This window comes from Tenrec ecaudatus, chromosome 12, assembly GCF_050624435.1.
Source record: "Tenrec ecaudatus isolate mTenEca1 chromosome 12, mTenEca1.hap1, whole genome shotgun sequence".
Classification (NCBI taxonomy): Eukaryota; Metazoa; Chordata; class Mammalia; order Afrosoricida; family Tenrecidae; genus Tenrec; species Tenrec ecaudatus.
In genome coordinates this window covers 131,007,165-131,024,282 of record NC_134541.1, presented here as the reverse complement: position 1 = coordinate 131,024,282, position 17,118 = coordinate 131,007,165, and the positions used below count along the sequence as shown (strand labels likewise).

General features: G+C 60.9%; 2 protein-coding genes across 3 annotated transcripts; both read right to left on the bottom strand.

Annotated features, from left to right (window-relative positions):
• Positions 1 to 3,196: 3,196 nt before the first annotated feature.
• SAP25 (Sin3A associated protein 25) lies at positions 3,197 to 5,710 on the bottom strand. The gene is made up of 5 exons (XM_075528169.1): positions 5,624 to 5,710; positions 4,580 to 5,510; positions 4,394 to 4,500; positions 3,783 to 4,316; positions 3,197 to 3,695 (listed from the first exon to the last, which is right to left on the bottom strand). The coding sequence occupies exons 1-5, from the start codon at positions 5,708 to 5,710 to the stop codon at positions 3,273 to 3,275; spliced, it is 2,082 nt and encodes a 693-aa protein (XP_075384284.1). The 3' UTR covers positions 3,197 to 3,272.
• LRCH4 (leucine rich repeats and calponin homology domain containing 4) lies at positions 5,519 to 16,792 on the bottom strand. Of its 2 annotated transcripts, none has more exons than XM_075564951.1 (18): positions 16,431 to 16,792; positions 11,361 to 11,505; positions 11,109 to 11,235; positions 10,859 to 10,964; positions 9,802 to 9,938; positions 9,556 to 9,671; positions 9,333 to 9,432; positions 9,072 to 9,162; positions 8,895 to 8,971; positions 8,746 to 8,807; positions 8,519 to 8,638; positions 8,318 to 8,386; positions 8,133 to 8,236; positions 7,941 to 8,024; positions 7,658 to 7,743; positions 7,366 to 7,503; positions 7,184 to 7,261; positions 5,519 to 5,856 (listed from the first exon to the last, which is right to left on the bottom strand). In XM_075564951.1, the coding sequence occupies exons 1-18, from the start codon at positions 16,648 to 16,650 to the stop codon at positions 5,752 to 5,754; spliced, it is 1,965 nt and encodes a 654-aa protein (XP_075421066.1). In that variant the 5' UTR covers positions 16,651 to 16,792; the 3' UTR covers positions 5,519 to 5,751. The 2 variants fall into 2 exon arrangements, with proteins under 2 accessions (XP_075421066.1, XP_075421065.1); XM_075564950.1 differs by having other exon boundaries at positions 5,519 to 6,860; positions 16,431 to 16,787.
• Between the last annotated feature and the right edge of the window lie 326 nt (positions 16,793 to 17,118).

Sequence of the window (17,118 nt, the reverse complement as noted above, 5' to 3'; positions counted from 1 at the left end):
GTTCAAAATCACCAGCTGCTCCAAGGAAGAAGTGGCTTTCTGCTCCCCACAAAGAGTTACCATCTTGGAAACCCCAAAGGGTAGTTCTGCCCTCTTACAGGGTCACTGAGTCAGCATCGAGTTGCTGGCAGTGAGTTTGCTTTGGGGCTTGGGATTGCTGACTTATGAAGTTCTGAAGGTCTGCACCCATGTCCACTGCCCATGTGCCCTACCCCATGCCACCCCCTCACTGGAACCACTGGCCCTTGGGTCAGAAAGGGGCTGCAAAATGCCAGACACCCGACCTTATGCCAAAGGTCGGGGAACAAGGGTCCAAGACACCTCCCCCCAGGAGCTCACATGTTATCTGTGACGAGAGCCTCCAGCTGGCCCCCAGTGGCATTTGGGGCTGTCAAGCTGGAAGGGACTTTGAGCAATGGGTAGCCTGAGGGGTCCCCAACACCTCCTGGCTGTACTTGGATTACTGGGGGATCAAACAAACCGAAACTTCCCGGGGAGAGGGAGAAGTCGGAGGGGGAAGACAGCGCAGTGAGTTTGAGGCTGTAACTGTACAGTAGAAAGCCCTGTTTTTCTCCCGCTGAGCAGCTGGTGGCTTCCAACTGGGGTAACCAATACGCCACCAGGGCTGCCCACACCTGCTAAACCACCCGGTAATCTCGAGCATCACGGACATAATTCCATTTCCATTCACCTCCACTGCATCTCTCAACTTCCTCTGCCCAATTGCTGTTGCCTCCCGGGTCCAAGGCAGTCTGCCCGCTTGAATCGGAGCCTCAGCTACCCCAACAAACCTGAGCCCACCGCCTCTCCACAGTCCCCACCCCAAGTGCACAGGGTGGGGGCACCTTTGCCAACTGGCAGAAATCCTAACTGGTGACTCAGCTCCAGGATTCCGGGGTGGGCCAGTGCCTGAGCCTGCTCACCTAGGGGAAGGGGACTGCAGCAATGAAGGAAGGGGGAGAAGCTGGGGTCCACCCAGTCTCTGAGGCTGTGGGTGCCTTGAGCCCTATTGTGGCCATCACTCAGCTGTGGGATGTTTGCGGTGCACAGTGAAGGGCGCTGTGGACTTCTCACCCCAAACTTCCAAGTTGAAAGCAGGGAGACACTTGGAACCAAGGACCTCAGCCTGGGGGGATGCCAGAGACCATGTCCTGCATCCCCCCCATCCACCTGGCCCCAGCTGCTCCACTCCTGCCTCGCCCCAGACAGTGGCAACCCCGCTGTCTGGCTCCAGTCCCCTCTCCTCCCTGCCGTCTGTTGTGTAGCCACCACAGGAAGAAGTCACGCCACTCTGTGCCAACCTCAAAGTTCTGCAGCTGGGGGCAGGGCAGCCCGTGCCCCTCCCATCCCCGCCCCAGCTGTCTCTGAGCCAGCAGCCAGGACAGGGCCCGTGCCCTGCTAGGGGCTAGAGCCTAGGTAGGCCAAATGGGGCTGCCAGGGGCGAGAGGGTGTTCTTGTGGTTTGTCCACTCAAGGTTCACAAACCAAGCTCAAATATAAGGGTTTAAACAGACGGTTGCTTTCGGTTCTCAATCACTGCAGAGATCGGGCCTGAGCACTGCCTCTTAAGCACCCAGTTCGGCAGCCCCTGCCTCCTAGAAGAGCCATCCCTTCCCAGGCACCCTGCCTATGACACGGCCTGACTAGGGACCCCCAAGACGCCTGCACAAGCCAGACGGCAGATGTTCTGGGGACACCTGGGCAACCCAGCCCCTCTGCGGCCAGCCATGGCCCAGCAGCCATAGACTCCTACTCGGAGGTAGGGCTAACCCAGTGTCAAGGGGACCCCGACATGTACCTTGAGACCCTCTGCCCACATTCTTAGGCGCCCTGGCCTCTGTGGCCCAATCAAGAGGTGCCTGGCTGAGGAATGGGCATGCACTCCTACCCCCAAGACCCTGGCCAGGCATGGGGCACAACCTTGTACCCCGAAGGCCTGGACTGGGGCAGAGGCAACAGAGGCATGGTACCCAGAAGGGTGGCTAGAAGTGATAGCACCCTGCCCACAGAACCATGGGCTGCTTTTCACTGGGGACCTTTTCCGCTCCATCCCAAGCTGGTACTTGGACTTAGCTTCAGGGGCGCTTCCTGGTTGGGGAGGCTTCAGGGACAGTCCAGACTGGCGTGGGGCTTGGGCCGGGGTGGGGGAAGCCCAGGTCTAGCAGGGGGCAGTCTTGGGTTCTGGGGGTGCACCACCACTTCTGGGCCAAGCTCACAGTCGCTCGCTCGCTCTGTTCACATTAGGTGTGTGATCCAAGGGGAGAGGCATGGGTATGGGAACTTCCATGTCTGGGTCTTTTCACAGAAAAAAGTAAATGGATCCCAGAAGACCCTGCCCACTCCCTCCACTACCCGCCCCCCATTCTGTGGAAGTGACCTGCAACTGCCCTTCCAGATGTGGAACCTGGGAGGGTACCCAGTAAGCACCCACAGAGGCAGTTCGACCCTGTCCTGTAGGATCACTGTAAGTCGGGGCTGACTCAGGCAATGAGGATCCCTTTAGGTGGCCTCCCTACAAACTTCTGAGCTGTCTTAGCAGAAGCCTCCCTCATCCGTTTCCCTGTAAAGTTGGTGTAGCTTCCTGGAGAGCCTCAGGTTCTCCCGGCCCTTCCAGGCTCCAGGTGGACCTGCACACCCAATCACCCACAGCTGTAGCACCTTACTGTGCTTCTCTGGGCCAAAGTGCTACTCCCCGCCCAATCCTCAAAAAAATGAAGCTCAGCCATCGAGTGGATGCCAACTCATAGTGACCCTACAGGACAGGGTAGAATTGCCCTGAGTTTCTCAGACTAACTTTTCATGGGAGTAGAAAGCCTCATCTTTCTCCTCAATCTGCCCTTCTCACCAGTGCAAATGTAGCCCCACACAACCCCCAGACTGACCTTCGGTGGCCCTGGCCTAAGCAGAATGCGAGCACCAGCTATCATTGGTGCCCCTTTACTCCCTAGTCAGCCTTTCCCGGTGCCAGCCATGTGCCCACACAGCCCTCCCTTCCTCTGGGGCCGGGCTGGATCCTCAGTCTTGGGGTCTGCAATGTGGTCTCCCAGCCCCCACTCAGGCCTCCTGCTTGGTTAGCCTGGGCAGGGCTTCGGTCTCCGGTGGCCCAGCCCACTGAAGGGAATGGCCTGGGAGTACCGTGTTTGGAGGAAAAATCACCAACGGTGTGTGGAGGGAGACCATACTGTACCAGCAGACACAGGACACCCCTGTGCAAACCAATACTGCTTTACTGTGAACACAACTTCTGGGGGGTGCACTCTACCCCCAGAGTGGCTATGGTAAATGGGGGTTTGGGGTCCTTGGGCGAGTTGGGGAATAGAGCTCTGGACTGCTTGAGATAAGTGGGGAATGGGGACCTGGGGTCCTTGAGTAAGGTGAGGAGCAGGGCTCTGGGGTACTTGAGAGAGGTGGGGAACAGGGGTCTGGACTCTGTGGGTGAAGTGGGTTTAGGGTATGCTGGCAGCTGGGGCCACACGTGGTTTCTGAATCCTCGGATTCATCGGGGGAGGAAGACGAGGGGGGCTCATTGGATGAAGCGCTGGGTCCTGGCCTCTGTTGGCCCATGTGCATGAGGCCAGTGACGGCGGTCACCTCAGACCCACTGAGCCAGGCGGAGGAGCAGCCAGGGGACGGGCTGGGAGTGACCCAGGAGGTCATGATGGGAGGAGGAGTCACCAGGCGCAGTGGGGCCATTATCTGAGGAGAAAGTAGGGGCCAGTGTCTCCTCCCATGCCATGCCTGGCCCCAAAGCAGGGGTGACACCAGAGCGGGAGGAATGCTCACCTGATAAATCGGCCTGGCTAGGTGCATGTGGATACGGTTTGTCCCGGACAGCAGAGAGGGCAGTATAGGGAACCTCGAGAGGGGCCCTGAGCTGGGATGCTGGTGGGTCTCAGAGCCAGGGGCACTGAGCTCTGTGGGCCCAAGGGGAGCCCTCGTGCCCAGGGAAGTTCCTGCTTCCGTCTGGGGCAGAAAAGAGTCTGAAAGAAAGATCTCTTGAGGGGACAATGCAGGGAAGCCCAAGGGGGACTCTGAAGTGGGATACACCGTCTCACCCTGAGGACCAGGCTGGTGGGTCTCCAGGCCGCGGGCACCGAGCTGTGTGGGTCTGGGAAGGGGAGCCGTCGGGTACGCTGAGGAGCTCAGGGTGGTACCTGCTTCCCTGAGCTCACCACGCTGCAGCTCTGTTGTGGGCGCCCCGGCGGGTGCGGAGGAACCCAGGGTCCTTCGGGCAGCTGCCTCATACAACGCCAAGAACGATGGGTGACTCATGGTCCGGCTGGAAGCTGGGGTTGAGAAGCCGCCACCACCGCTCCTCTACAAAACAGCAGGAAAGCTCGCTGGCGTCCCAGCTCTTTCCAGGGCAGTCCTGCCTCGAGGAAGGAGTCCCTTACCTGAAACCTCACCTTAACTTTATATTTAGGGTGCCAGGGTTCTAGTGTCCTTCTTTTAGGGGGCACCTCCGGGCTGGTCGAGGTGGAGCGGGCAAGTGGGTCGGGTGCTGGTTAAAGAAATGAAATCAGATTCAGAAGTCAATGGTAAGGTTTGGAAGCTATTGGAAGACAAGGCCCTGTACCTACCTGAGGTTCCTGGGGGCTGAGCCGCAGCCGCAGCCTGGCTTTGGGGCCTGCTGGGGGCAGTGCTGGGCACGGTGGTGGGAGCACTCTGACAACAAACGCAGATCTGGCGCGCAGGCCTGGGGGTGGGGGGGAGGCGGGTAGAGATGGTCGGTGCGCCCCCACCCTCCCCATTGCCGTCTCCCTCCAGGGCAGGATATGTCGTTGAGCTCAGTGGCTGAGCCGAAGGTTGCCTAGTTCGAGGGTAACTGTTCACACCGTCGGCGACTCCCCCAGCGCCAAGGCACTGAAGCCCCCCAATAGGGTGTCTGACCGACCGGACCGACCTCTCGCTTGCAGGACGCGCTCGCTGCCGCGCCAAACGCCACATTAATGGCTCTTCATCTGACTCCTCCGTCGCCGACGGCGTCAGCTCCCGCTCCGGAGTGACCCAGGTCTCCTCGTCCCACCCACTGCTCTCCGGGGAGCGGTGGGGACACCCCTGTGGCCTGCGGTGGGGCCATTCCTCCTCCAGCACGGCCCTCCGCGGCGAGTCCCACCCCGACGGGTCCCTGCGGGGCCTGCCTTCCTCAGGCGCGTCCTCCTCGCTGGACTCCCACCGTGGAGGCCCCTTGGGCCACATGCTGAGTCTGGCGCAGGACAGCACCTCTCCGGGCGTCCAAGGTGCTCGCCGCGCAGCCCCTAGCCCGCCCGCCCTCGCTGGCCCGAGTGCTGCCCGCCTCCGCGGGAGTCTCGTGAAGACGCGGGCCGCGCCTTCGCGTTTCCGGGCCACGTGGGCTGGTCCCGCCTCGACGCCTGCTGCCGGGGCGCCCCCTGGCGGCGGGGCGGCACTGCGCTGCGCTGCCCTGATTGGCGCCCGCTGGGCTGCGCAGGCCCATTTCCGGCGGCCATGCCCGGCCTGGGCTCGCTCAGACGCACATACATACGCACACACCTGCGGGGGTCAATCGAGTGATCTTCCGGCTTCTTTATTGTGCTTGACAGACACAACGCCGCTGCCCTGGCTTCCATCCCAGCCCCTCCGCCACACCCAGAGCGGCCGGGCACCTTCCTTCCGGCAGGCGGGGCCTTGGGCCCCGGGCTGCAGCGCCACAGCGGTCCTCCATGCGAGGGGTGGCAGCTAGGCCTCGCCATCTTCGACTCAGGGGCTGGCACCTGTGCCCCCAGCTCAACCCCTAAGGCCGTTCCAGCAGCGCGTGGACCACAGCAGCGATGTGGGGGAGACCCCTTCCTGGGGCCCCCTCCTCTTCCAGGATGTGGTGGGGCTGGCACAGGGACTCCTGGGGGGAGGGGCCCAGGTTAAATTACCTCTTGTCCCAGTCCCTGTTAACTTCCCTACCCTTGGCACAGGGCAAGGTCCCTAAGGGAGCCTAGACCGAGTCAATGAGGGGATGGCCCTTCAGGGGGGACAGGGCGAGGATGGACAGGGGCACCCCGGGTAGATACTGTGGGCCCACAGCTTGGGGGCAAACGGGAAGCAAGGAAGCTGCCAACGGATAACAGCAGAGATGATACAGGGGCCCCGACCTATGAGAGGCCTGTCACCTCCAGAGGGACATGCCCAAGCGGCATACAAGAGCCACGGCCGGGGCTAGGCCACAGCAGGAGCAGACGAACACTAACATATACACACACACGTACACACACACACAGGCGGCACAGTCTGTACAGTTTATACACAGATGGGGCCCCGGCTTGGGGCCCACATCCCCTACAAATATAGAGTTCTCTCTACAAAAGATAGATAATTTAGCCCCCGGGTAGTGGGGAGAGGGAAGATTCCATTCCTGCCACCCCTGGGTGGTGGGACAGGGTAAAGGGGCAGAGGGAGGGCACAAAGGCACCATCAGGAGGAAATAGGGGGCCCACAGAGGGCTTTAGGAGGGTAGCCAGAGGCTGGAATCCCAGGGTCTGGGGGTCCCGGAGTGGGGCCTCTGAGGTCAGTGTTTATCCAGGGGGTATTCTAGTGTCTTTGGTAAGGATTGAAGGCACCTCTGGTGGGGAGGGAGGGGAAGGAAGGGTCTGGGGGTGACTGCAAGGGAGTTTATAAATAGAAGTAGGGCCAGGGGAGGGGTGACTTCAGATCCTAAAGACCGAGGAGCCGAGTGTAGGTGACATAGAACAGCAGCGCGAGGGCCACGTAGAAGAGGATGAAGCCACGCAGACCGGGAGGCGGCCAGAGAGGCGGGGGGGCCCTGCCCCCCAACCGCCGCACGGCCTCCAGTGGGGTCCGCAGCCCCCGGGCGGTGCCCTGGAGGAGGTCTGAGGGCGAGCACAGGTCAGCCTGGGAAGGGAGAGTAAGACAAATGGACAAGGACAAAAGGGAGGTGTCAGCAGCAGCAGCAGCAGAGACACAACAAGACAGCCCTCCCTGCCCACCCCTGCCTGCCCTCAGGTGCCAGGGCCAGAGCCAGGATAACACGCAGACATGCAGGGAAGAAACATGCAGGCAAGGCCAGAGCCAGGATGACATGCAAACATGCAGGGAAGGCGGGCTGGGCTTTCTCCCGGGAGCAGCTCCCCAGTGAGGGGAAGCTACCATCCATGGCAAAGTGCTCAGTGGACTCCCAGGCCCTGGGAGCTCCCGAGACCAGCCCCGACCCATACCTCTGGAACCCCCATCTTTCGACAGGCTTCTAAGAAACTCTCCACATTCTTCCGAGACTTGAGCGCACTGAGTTTTGGCTGGGGAGTGGAGGTGGACAAGAAGAGATGAGAAGAGGGGGAGGAAAGGCCATGAGGGGCCCTGGCTCCCCCCCCCCAGCTGCCTCCCCTGTGCCTCAACTGACCACAGCAGGCGAGGGCACATGAATGAAGGGCACAGAGCGGGGCCAGAGCTGGTTGGCCAGCTGACACAGGATGACCCCGTTGGCCAGAGCTTCTGACAGGTCCTCAGGCAGGGGCCGCTGCAGCCGGGACTCGAGGACCTGGGAGGCAGAGCCAGGGTGATAGGTAATGGCAGAAAGATCTCCAGGCTGCCCCTTCCACCTCAGGGGGTGTGCCGGGGTGTGCCAGGGTGTGGGAAGAGTTCCAGAGACTCGAGTTCCCTGGTCAGCCTGCCCCACCCACCTGCTGCCTTACCTGGCGCAGGTGAGCCATTAATTCCTTCTCGTCTAGAACCTGGGGGGACCGCCGAGGTTTCAAGAGCGCCTCAGGAGAGGACGGACCTGGGAAAAAGCAGGCACGTGACCACGTCCACAACGCTGCGTCCCAGACAGAGCTTGTCCCAGGAGTCTGGGCCCCAGGACTCCTGCCTCTCTGCCTGTGGGACTTCCCACCCAACCAGGTGACAAGCCCAGGGTTTTCACTGGGATTCTTCTGGGAGAGGAACAGACCTGGCGTGGGTGGGAGGAGGGAGACCCACCTGAGCTGCACTGAGAGGATGAGCGGAAGAGGAAGCTGTTTGGTCTCTGAATGGAGCCAAGTGGCCGGGGAGCAGGCGCTGTGGCTGGGGCCAAAGCCAGGAGATAGGGCCGGTCAGAGAAATGCCTGCAGTGTCCCAACCACTCCCTCACCTCCATGTGCCCCCTCCTGGACCCCAAAGTCCCTGTCCCACCTGGTCCAGCTATAGGAGGAGCCTCCTGGCAGGTGGGGACAGAGGCAGCAGCTCTTGGGCCTCCTAGGGCCCCCGCCTGGGTGACGCTGGCCATGGGCAAGCCGCTGCGGGAAGACACTGAGAATCAGAAGGGTCAAGAGGCTGCAGGAGGACCAGAGGGGGCAGGCTTCTAGGAGGAGGCATACCTAGAGGTGGTCTGAGCGGGTAGGGCAGACGGACCTCCGGCAGTAGCCCTGATGCCCGGCTTCAGAGAACTGGAAGGAGGAAGAGGAGAGTGGAGTTAGCAGGGCCGCGCCAGAGCCAGCCAGTGTGGCGCAAGGTGGGCACTGTCTAGCCCACCAGGGCCTATGGCCCTGCCATGGCCCCAACCTGCTCTGTGGCCATACCTGTCCTTCCTGGGGGCCCCCCACACTTGACTCTGCTGCTGCTGCTGGCGCCGCTCCCGTTCCTGCCACAGTTGCAAGGTATCTGGTCGCCGCCGCTCCTCTCCTGCTGGCTCCTCCCGCCTGATGGGCAAAGACAGGCCCACAGAGGTCACCCGGACCTAGATCAGGGGAACCAAGAGAGGGCCAAGGGGTCCTGGGAGGAAAGGGAGGACGTGGCTCAGAACTACCTGTTGCTTGGTGCCTTCTCCCCGTCCCCTGCCCCAGGGCTTGCCTCTGGAGGCCGTTGCTCCTGAAGAAAGAACGGGGAGAGGTTGAGGGAGTGTCTGTTCACTGACCAGGCCTGCACTGCCCCCTCCAGCAGGCTGGTCTCTCTCACCTCGGCAACACCCCGGTCATCTTCCTCCCCAGGCACGTGGCTATCGATGAAGTCGATCTGCTCAGGGTCTCCATCAGCTAGAGGAGCCAGGTCATTCAGCAAGCACATGGGAGCTGTGGGGCCCCCGCCTAACACCACCCGTTGACCCCCTACCAGCCCCAAATGCCCACCACTCACCAAGGCCATCCTCCCTCCGTTCCCTGGGCCCCCGAGGCTCCCGGGCCAGCTCTGAGATCCGGAATGACAACTCTGAAAATTCATCTGTAGACTATAAAGCAGAGATGAGGCCATCAGAGACAGCCCTGCAGTGCTGAAGATCAAACTGGGGGTACGGCCGACGAGCAAATGCATGGAACTAGCTCTTCTGCGGGACCCTGGCCACTACCTCTCCAAGCCTCAGGGGTGCCCAGCAAAAGGCTCTCAGAGGGAAGGCCTTACCTCATTTCCAGACCACCTCTTGCTACCACTGTCAACACTGTGGAAGCCCGAGTCCAGCCCACCATCGTACTGGCGTCCAGGGAACAAGTCTTCTGCAGGGCTAGGCAACCAGGAAGCCTGGTCAGCCCCACACAGCACCCCAGCCTCACCCCAGCTGCCCAACGAAAACCAGGATGTCCCGGGGTCCCAGGAGGGGTGTCCTTCCTTCCCGCTTGAGACTTACCAGGGACTGAAACTTGGAGGGCGAGAGGGAGCCAGGTCTCCCAGCGCTGACCCCCCGCGCCGCCCAGCCTCTGTTGACAAGTACTTGAAGATGTGAAGTTTCCCTTTCAGGCAGATCTGGGGGTCAAGTGGCACATGTTGAGGTTCAGGCGGATCAAAGAGGAGGGTCCCACATCCTGCTGGGCTGCCAAAGGGACTCATCCCCCATTCCTACCACCCTGTCCCCATTGTCCTCTGCCACCCTCACCTGAGCAGGGGGGCTCTGCAGAGGGTTGCTGTCCAGCAGAATGACCTGCAGGTGCCTGAGGCGGCAGAAGGAGACCGGGATTCGGGAGACACGGTTACAGGAGAAATCCAGACGGACAAGAGGAAGGTCCCCCAGCTCTGGGGGGTAGGGGTGGGACAGGAAAAGGAAGAGTCAGGAGCAGCCCCCAGGATGGTCGCTGTGGTCACTTCCTCCACCCCTGCTCAGGCTCACGGGGCCCACTGCAGCCTCTGCACTGCCTGTCTCAACTCACTGCTGAAACAAACCTAGTCCTCCTTCCAAGCCACAGGGCCCCCACCAGCCTGCAGGGAATTTGGGGGCCAGCCTCTCCCCGTGCTTCCCCCGCCCCACCCCCGCCTTTGTGATCAGCTCCACCCCTTTCCACTTCGCTGTCCTGCCTGGTCTTTCTCCCGTAGAGCAGCCAACGGCTGACCGACCTCCCAACACTAACCACTGCTTCACCAGGGTGCCTCAGTCAAGAAAGGCGAGCCAAAAGAACCAGCAAGCACACTGGCCGAGCCAGCAAAGGGTGCCTGCACAGAGCAGAGGCCCCAACGTGGGGGTGTGCTCGTGACAGGGGGGCTGCTCGCCAAGCCAGGGCCTGGGAATTCCGGCTCGGGGGGCGGGGGGGCTGCTGGTGCAGCTACCCTGCGGTGAACAGTTCAGCTCCACAGGTGCTCTAGGCTGTCTGCGCCCATCAAGACGCACGGCGTCCGGACCCTCGGGGGCAGCTCTATTCTGTCTACAGACCACTGAGTTGGCATCAACTTCATGGCAGTGGGTTGAGGGAGGAGGGCCGGGTATCTGCCATCCTCCCACCCAGCACACACACAAAACCTGATCCTGGAAGACCTGCGAGTCCCTCTGAGCTCCCGTAGAGGGAGTCCTCCATGCCTTGCCAACCTCTCAGGTTGCGGGTCAAAATCAAATACTTTCATATAAAGTACAAAACCACAGGCAAAGGCGGCCTGAGGCTTGTTTGTAGAGTTCTTGACAGCACCCCCTATGCCTCCCCTCCCCCGCCCTCGGCTTCCCTCACCATCTGGCAGGACGCTGAGCTGGTTCTTCCGCACACTGAGGTCCCGAAGGGAAGGCAGGCTACACAGCTCCGGGGGGAGAGACTGCAGCGCATTGCTGCTCACATCCTGCGGTGGAGAAGGAGCCTAAGACAAGGACCAGCAGAGCCAGCCCTCTCATCCAGCCATCTGTCTTTTCCCCTAGGGCGCATCCTTCCTCCTTTCCCCACCCTCCATGGCTTTGGGGCATGGCTCAACAGCCCCTCTTCTCACAAGCTGCCGAAGGCTTCCCAGGGCCCCGATGTCCGGGGGCAGGGCTCCCAGCTTGTTGTTGCTGATAATGAGCACCCGAAGGGGCAGCTGGCAGATGTACGGTGGCAGCAAAGACAGCTGGTTTCGGCTGCGGAAGAGAGGAAGGCAGGGGGCTCACTCCCCAGGCCTAGGATCCCAAGGCCACAGGGAGGGTCACAGGGTACTGAGCATCAAGGGCCCGTCGCCCCCCACCCCAACCCCTGCCTCCACTACCTGAGGTTGAGGTAGGTGAGGGCTGTGAGATTCCCCAAAGCTGGGTTCAGGCATCTCAAGCAGTTGTGGTAGAGGGTCAGGCCCTCCAGGGACACCAGCTGGCAGGCTGCCTCAGGCACCTCGGGGAACCGGTTCCGAGACAGGTCTAGAAACAAGTGTGGAGGGGGAGGGACTGAGGAAAGCCCCAGTCAGGAACAGCAGGCTCTTGGACGTCCCCAGAGCCAGCTGCCCAGTCCTCAGTCCCCTACACCTCAGCAGCCCTAGGGCACCCAGCCTGGTGTCCCTGGAAGAGCTCCAAGACGTCAGCAATCGGCAGCACATTCCAAGCGTGCCCCAAGAGTCCCAGGGACGGATCCCCAGGGACAGTTCGGCTCTGTCCTATAGGGTCACCATGAGTCAGAATGGACTAGCTGGCAGTGAGTGAGTCAGAGTGAGGGCTGCAGCCTGGACGTGGGGAGAGCCATGACCATCCCTAAATACACGAATGAAGGGCCCCCTGGACGGGAGCTGGCGGTGCTCAGAAAGGCAGGAGAGGGAAGGCAAGCGGCAGGAGGGCTGGTGCTCCGGAGCACCCCCATACGGCAAGGGGAAGGCCTAGGAAGAGCAAAGTGAGGAGATGGAAAACCCTTGGGGGGAGAGGAGAGCCCACCCCTCCCCAGGGACTCCCCCTCCCAACAGCAACCTGCCATGGGGGAGGGGGAGGGGAGGGGGGACCAGGGTCACCATATCCTAGTTGTAGAGATGAAGGTGTGCAAGACTAACACCAGTTCTGAGGACAGCAAACCAGGGCCAAGGGGCACACAAGTAACAGACCACCAAGGGCAGCGAGGGAGAGAAAAGGGCAACCAAGCTGGCAGTGGGAGCCTGGAGTCGTCCGGCCCCTCCCACCTGGTGTCCCCTTCTCCTGCCCTCCTCGGGCACCACTGGCTGCCCTCAACTTCCTTCCTTACTCAGTTGGCTTCAAGGCTTCAATCTTTTGCCAGCATCCTGGGCGCGGGTGAGGCGTGGCCAAAACCCAACCCATGGTCTCGAGTCCATTCTGACTCAGCCAAGCTACACAGGGTTTCCAAGGCTGTAAATCGTGTACAGGAGTCGGCAGCCTCGTTTCTCTCCCATGGAGTGGCTAGTAGATTCAAACTGCCAATTTGGTGGTCAACAGCCACATGAAGACTTATTCACCCCTTAACTCAAAGCATAGCTTGTGCAATGCAGTGAAGTACTTAATAAGGCTCTTCTAAGCCTCTGCTATGGACACATGGCATTGGGTCAGTCTGCTGCACAAGACTTCTTTCTGTGGTTGAGAAGCAAGGAGATTACTCCAAGAGTTATGGCCATGGTATTTTCAATCACCAACTCTGCCCGTGAAACTTGAACATCTGAAGAGGGAAGACTGGAGGAGAATCAATACATTTGAACTATGCTGCTGGCCCAGAGAACAAAGTACTGTCTTGGAACAAGTCTCGCCAGGATGCTCCTTGGAGGCCAGGATGGCAAGAGAGACTTGGTCTCACGTCCTTTGGACATGTATCAAGAGAGACAAGTTCCTAGAGAAGGACAAGACACTAGGTCAAGTACAAGAGCACCGAAAAAGAGGAAGGCCCTCAACAAGATAGACACCGTGGCTGCAACAATGGGCTCAAACGTTCAGAACAATCGTGAGGGCGGCACAGGCCTGGGTGGCATTTCATTCGGTTACACATGGGGCGGCTATGCGTCAGAACTGGAACTGACTTACCAGCCAGCACCTAACAACAATAAGCCTTTGCTACTCTCACCAAATGACCCTCACTTTCCAGGTGGGTCTGGGCTAGGTGGGGGAAGACACTGATTGGAATACGGGATTCAGCTGAGATTGGTAACCGTGTTAATTGTGACCACCTGCCTGCTGGGTATAAAGCCTGCCATTCTGGAAGGGAGGGTGGTGGACATTTCCTGCCAGGGAGAGAGAAGAGCCGGGAGCAGGAAACGTCCTTCAGATCTGAGATCCCGTGCACTGAAACTCCCGGAACCAGGAGGCAGCTGGGACACCAGAGGAGTGGCAGAAAAGCAGCAGCAGACCAGGAGCCAGAGCCTGAGACAGAGCGGTGGACTTCCTAGCCGCAGGGCAGGTGATGCTGAGGGCTTCAAGGCAGGAGGCTGGCTTGTGAGATGGGGTGCCTCTGGACACTGAGTTGGGGGCGCTGGGCTTGCTCACCCACGGAGCTAAGGCTGGGTGCCTTTGGGGTGAGGTTTGTATCCCTGAGATGCCATTTTGAGCATCTACTGGCAGTCCTAAACGAGCTCGGGACCATGGCCCAAGGAGGGCAGAGGCCAAGCGGCTGAGGGGCAAAGAGAGGCCTGCCTGGGGGCCCAGCAGAGAAGACACCATCATGTCTGAATACTGCTACCTGAGCATTTCTCACCTGAATGGTAACCTGCTAACTGCCCTAATAAACCTTTATCTGTGTGTGCACACACACATTGTCATTGAGTCCTGGGGCCACTGCAGTGAGTGGCCAGACCCAGGGGCAGAAGGAGTGCTGTGGGCGACTGCTGGTGTCACAAGAGGGTAAAAAGGAATGGGTAGGGTGGGGCATGTCGGCCCGTGGCGATGGGCTTGGGGAAACTGAGGAGTGAGATCTAGCATCCCCACCGCCAAGCTGTTTCCTCAGCTTGCTACTCCAATGCAGAGTGTCCCAATACCCGTTCAGACTTCCAGAAGCCTGCGTTTCCCTGTCTTCTGCTCAGCCTCTGCTGGGAGGAGTCCAGGGTCTGCTGGAGCCAGTCTCAAGCAACAGAACTGAGTGAGCTTCTCAGAGCCCTCCCCTGGGAGGGGTGAGCAAAAAGCTCAGGGGAGAGCGCGCTTGGGTATGTCCCCCAAGGAACTGAGTCCTGTGACAGGAAATGAAGTAGAGGCCATCTGTCAGTCTCTGCCTCTGGAAGGCCCCTGTGTTTACCCAGAGAGAAGATGACTGCTGTCCCAAGAATTCGCTCTCCCCCTCTCTGCCCCAAACCTGGGGTACACAGAGATGACCTGTCATGGCACCAAGCAGTTCCAGAGAACTCGCCTGCCTGTCTGCCTGCCCGTGTGTCCACCAGTGTATGGGCATGTGGATGAAGTGAATGGCAAACAGGTCATGAGGGGCCAGACACTAGGAGCAGCAAGGAACCCGGGCTGGCGGTGGCCCGGGCATAGGAGGTACAGGATGTGGTCGGTGAGAGAATGCGCTGCACTTCTCCTTTGCTGGTGGCCCCTCCCCCCACCTCAGGATCCTTCCCACTACAGGGCCCACAAGAGGACAGTCTGAGGGAAGCACCTGAGCCACGCAGACATGCCAGGGAAGACGCTGGTTCAGAAAGCACCGGGGATGCAGGAGGAGAGGACGCAAAATGATTCAGGAAGTAGAGCACCCAAGCTCTTCACCCAGATGAGGGTGCCAGGGGGTGTGGAGGGCAGGGAATGAACACGGTGCTGTTCTTGTTTTGTTTTGTTTTTTTCTGTCACTTCCCCTTTACTCCCCAGCCTAAAAGCACCCTGCTTGGGCAGGGGAGGCAGAGAAGAGAGTTCTGGACAAGATGGACCCGAACTGGGTCTGGAGCCAGGCCCCTGGGACGGGAGGGTTCCTGTGCGGTGCACCCAAGCTCAACAGTGAACTGACTGCACCCTGAGCTGGAATGCTGGGGGAGGGCTGGGGAGTCCTGGGAGGCTTTCCCCATGGGTCCCCTCCCAGAGACTGAGCCCCAAGGAAGGGAAGCATAACATTTGGTCTTTGTCGGAGAACAAGTTTGGAGGAGGGGACAGAGGGCGAGTGTCACACAGCTGCCAAGGTCAATCTCAATCTGGAGCTGCCTCGAGGGATCCTGGGAGCCACAGCCATGGCTCCTGGGGGCTCTCCCACTGCTGAAAGCACTCACAACCCAGGGGGCAAGTTGGTCTCCCTAATACCCCAGAAACATGGAGTGGGTGTGGCTTGGCCTCCCCCATAGAAAGGAAGGGGGTGTGTGCCAGCAAGGGTGTGCAGGGGAGCAGGCACCTGCTTGGGGAGAAATGGGCGACCAGGCAGCATCCCCAAAAGGGAGACACTATCCAGCTCCAAGGCCCCCACCTAGGAGAAAGGGAGGCAGGCATCTTCACCCTCTGGGCTGATGGGGGGGTGGGAGGGTTGGGCATGCGGCCCTCCTCCCCTCCTCTGCCCTGCAGCTGCCGGCCTCCTGAGCAGCTGAAGCTGGGGGAGCGCTCTGAGACCCGGAGGAGGGCGTGAAAGGCCAGTCCCCAGCGCTCCCATCTGAGATAAGATTTCCTGCTTCCCAGCACCCGCTTCGCGTCCCTCCTCCTGGGGAAAGCAGAAGCTGGAAGGCGCATTCGAGGGGTCCCTCTGAGGTCACAAGCTCCATAGTGACTTCACACCCACAGGAAGGAGGAGGAGCCTCAGGGATCAGGGAGTGAGGAAGATGAAGAACAGCGGCTTCCGGGAGAGGTAGGGGCTGGGCAGCTGGCTCGGGGGACTGGCAGGGTCAGGGGTGGAGGGCGCGGAACCCCTGGGGGGTGGGGAACGGGGGGCTCAGGGGGGGCGGGGCTGTGGAACCAGCGGCCAAGTAAGCAGAACCATCTGGGGGTCTGAGGTGGTCGCGGGCAAGTCCTGGGGAAGGCGACAGCTGCGGTGGCTCGGATCTAGGTGGCAAGGGGTGGGCACGAAGGGGCGAAGGAGAAAAGTGGCGAGAAACTCAAGGGAGTCGCATTAGGGTAGGAATCTCAGGGAGGGCGAAGAGCCCATGTAAATGAGCCAACGTAAATGAGCCAACAGGTGAGGGGCGGGGCCGATCTACAGGTGCGCTGATATGCAAATAAACTACAACGGGGTGTCCTGCAGGTCGCTCTGCCAGAGAAGGCTGGCATTTGGGGCCCAGGAGGAGCGCCTCCATTGTCCAGGAATTTTGCAAGTGGGGTGTGAGGGGCAGCCGACTAAAGCAAATAAGGGTCCCTAGAAACCCGCTAGCCAGGTAAAGGAGCGGGCCAAAGCTGGAAGCGAAACCCGCGGGGGCGGGGTCATGCAAATGAGGCCCCTCGGGCTGGGGGTCTGGCCCACTCACCGGCCTGGGTGATGTCTGACAGGTCGTAGCTGCGGGCCGCGCCCCGGGGGAACTGTTTCAGGCGCCGGTTTGCCAAGTTCAAGGTCCCCGTGGCCACGGCCTCCTCCAGGGCCCGCTCCGCACTGCGACTCCCAGGCAGACCCGGGGACCCAGGAATGGAGGTCGCTGCTGCCGACTCCTCCGCCCCGGCAGCGAGGGCGGCCGCCACCGCCACCGCCATCCGCTCCCGGCGGCTTCCGCTGCCTGACTGAAGCGACCGGCCGTCCCGCCGGGGCCCCTTCCCCCCCGTCGGGGCCGCCGTAGTCACTGCGAGGGGGTGGGAAGCGGCTCCGGGGCCCAGCGGACCAATCGGGGTCCCGAGACGCGTCAGCAGAAGCGAATCAGAACCTGCTGGGGGGCGGGCGGAGCGGGCAGCGAGTCTAGCGCCGGAGGGCGGCGAGGGCAGGGGAGGGGAACGCGAATGGAGCGCCCGTCAACGGCTGACGCTCCGGCCTGACCCGCCCGGCGCAGCCACAGCCAATCGCAACGCTTGGAGTTGGAGCCAATCAGATCCACCCGGGAGGCGGGAACGTCGGCTCTCCACTAGAAGGCCGAGCGCACGAGAGGCGAGGCCTCGACGCGCGCAGGCCAATCGTAAGCCAGATACAGGCGAGTGACGGCCAAGGCGGCCAATTAGGTCCTCCCAAGG

Excerpts from the sequence above, each read along its gene's own strand:
- LRCH4 (XM_075564950.1), bottom strand. The coding sequence starts at position 16,650 with ATGGCGGTGGCGGTGGCGGCCGCCCTCGCTGCCGGGGCGGAGGAGTCG. Across the intron at positions 8,639-8,745 it reads GAGAAGGCACCAAGCAACAG|GCGGGAGGAGCCAGCAGGAG; the intron begins GTAGTTCTGAGC and ends TTTGCCCATCAG. Across the intron at positions 7,504-7,657 it reads TAATGGCTCACCTGCGCCAG|GTCCTCGAGTCCCGGCTGCA; the intron begins GTAAGGCAGCAG and ends TCTGCCTCCCAG.
- SAP25 (XM_075528169.1), bottom strand. The coding sequence starts at position 5,710 with ATGGCGAGGCCTAGCTGCCACCCCTCGCATGGAGGACCGCTGTGGCGC. Across the intron at positions 4,317-4,393 it reads AAGTTAAGGTGAGGTTTCAG|AGGAGCGGTGGTGGCGGCTT; the intron begins GTAAGGGACTCC and ends GCTGTTTTGTAG. Across the intron at positions 3,696-3,782 it reads TAGCCAGGCCGATTTATCAG|ATAATGGCCCCACTGCGCCT; the intron begins GTGAGCATTCCT and ends CTTTCTCCTCAG.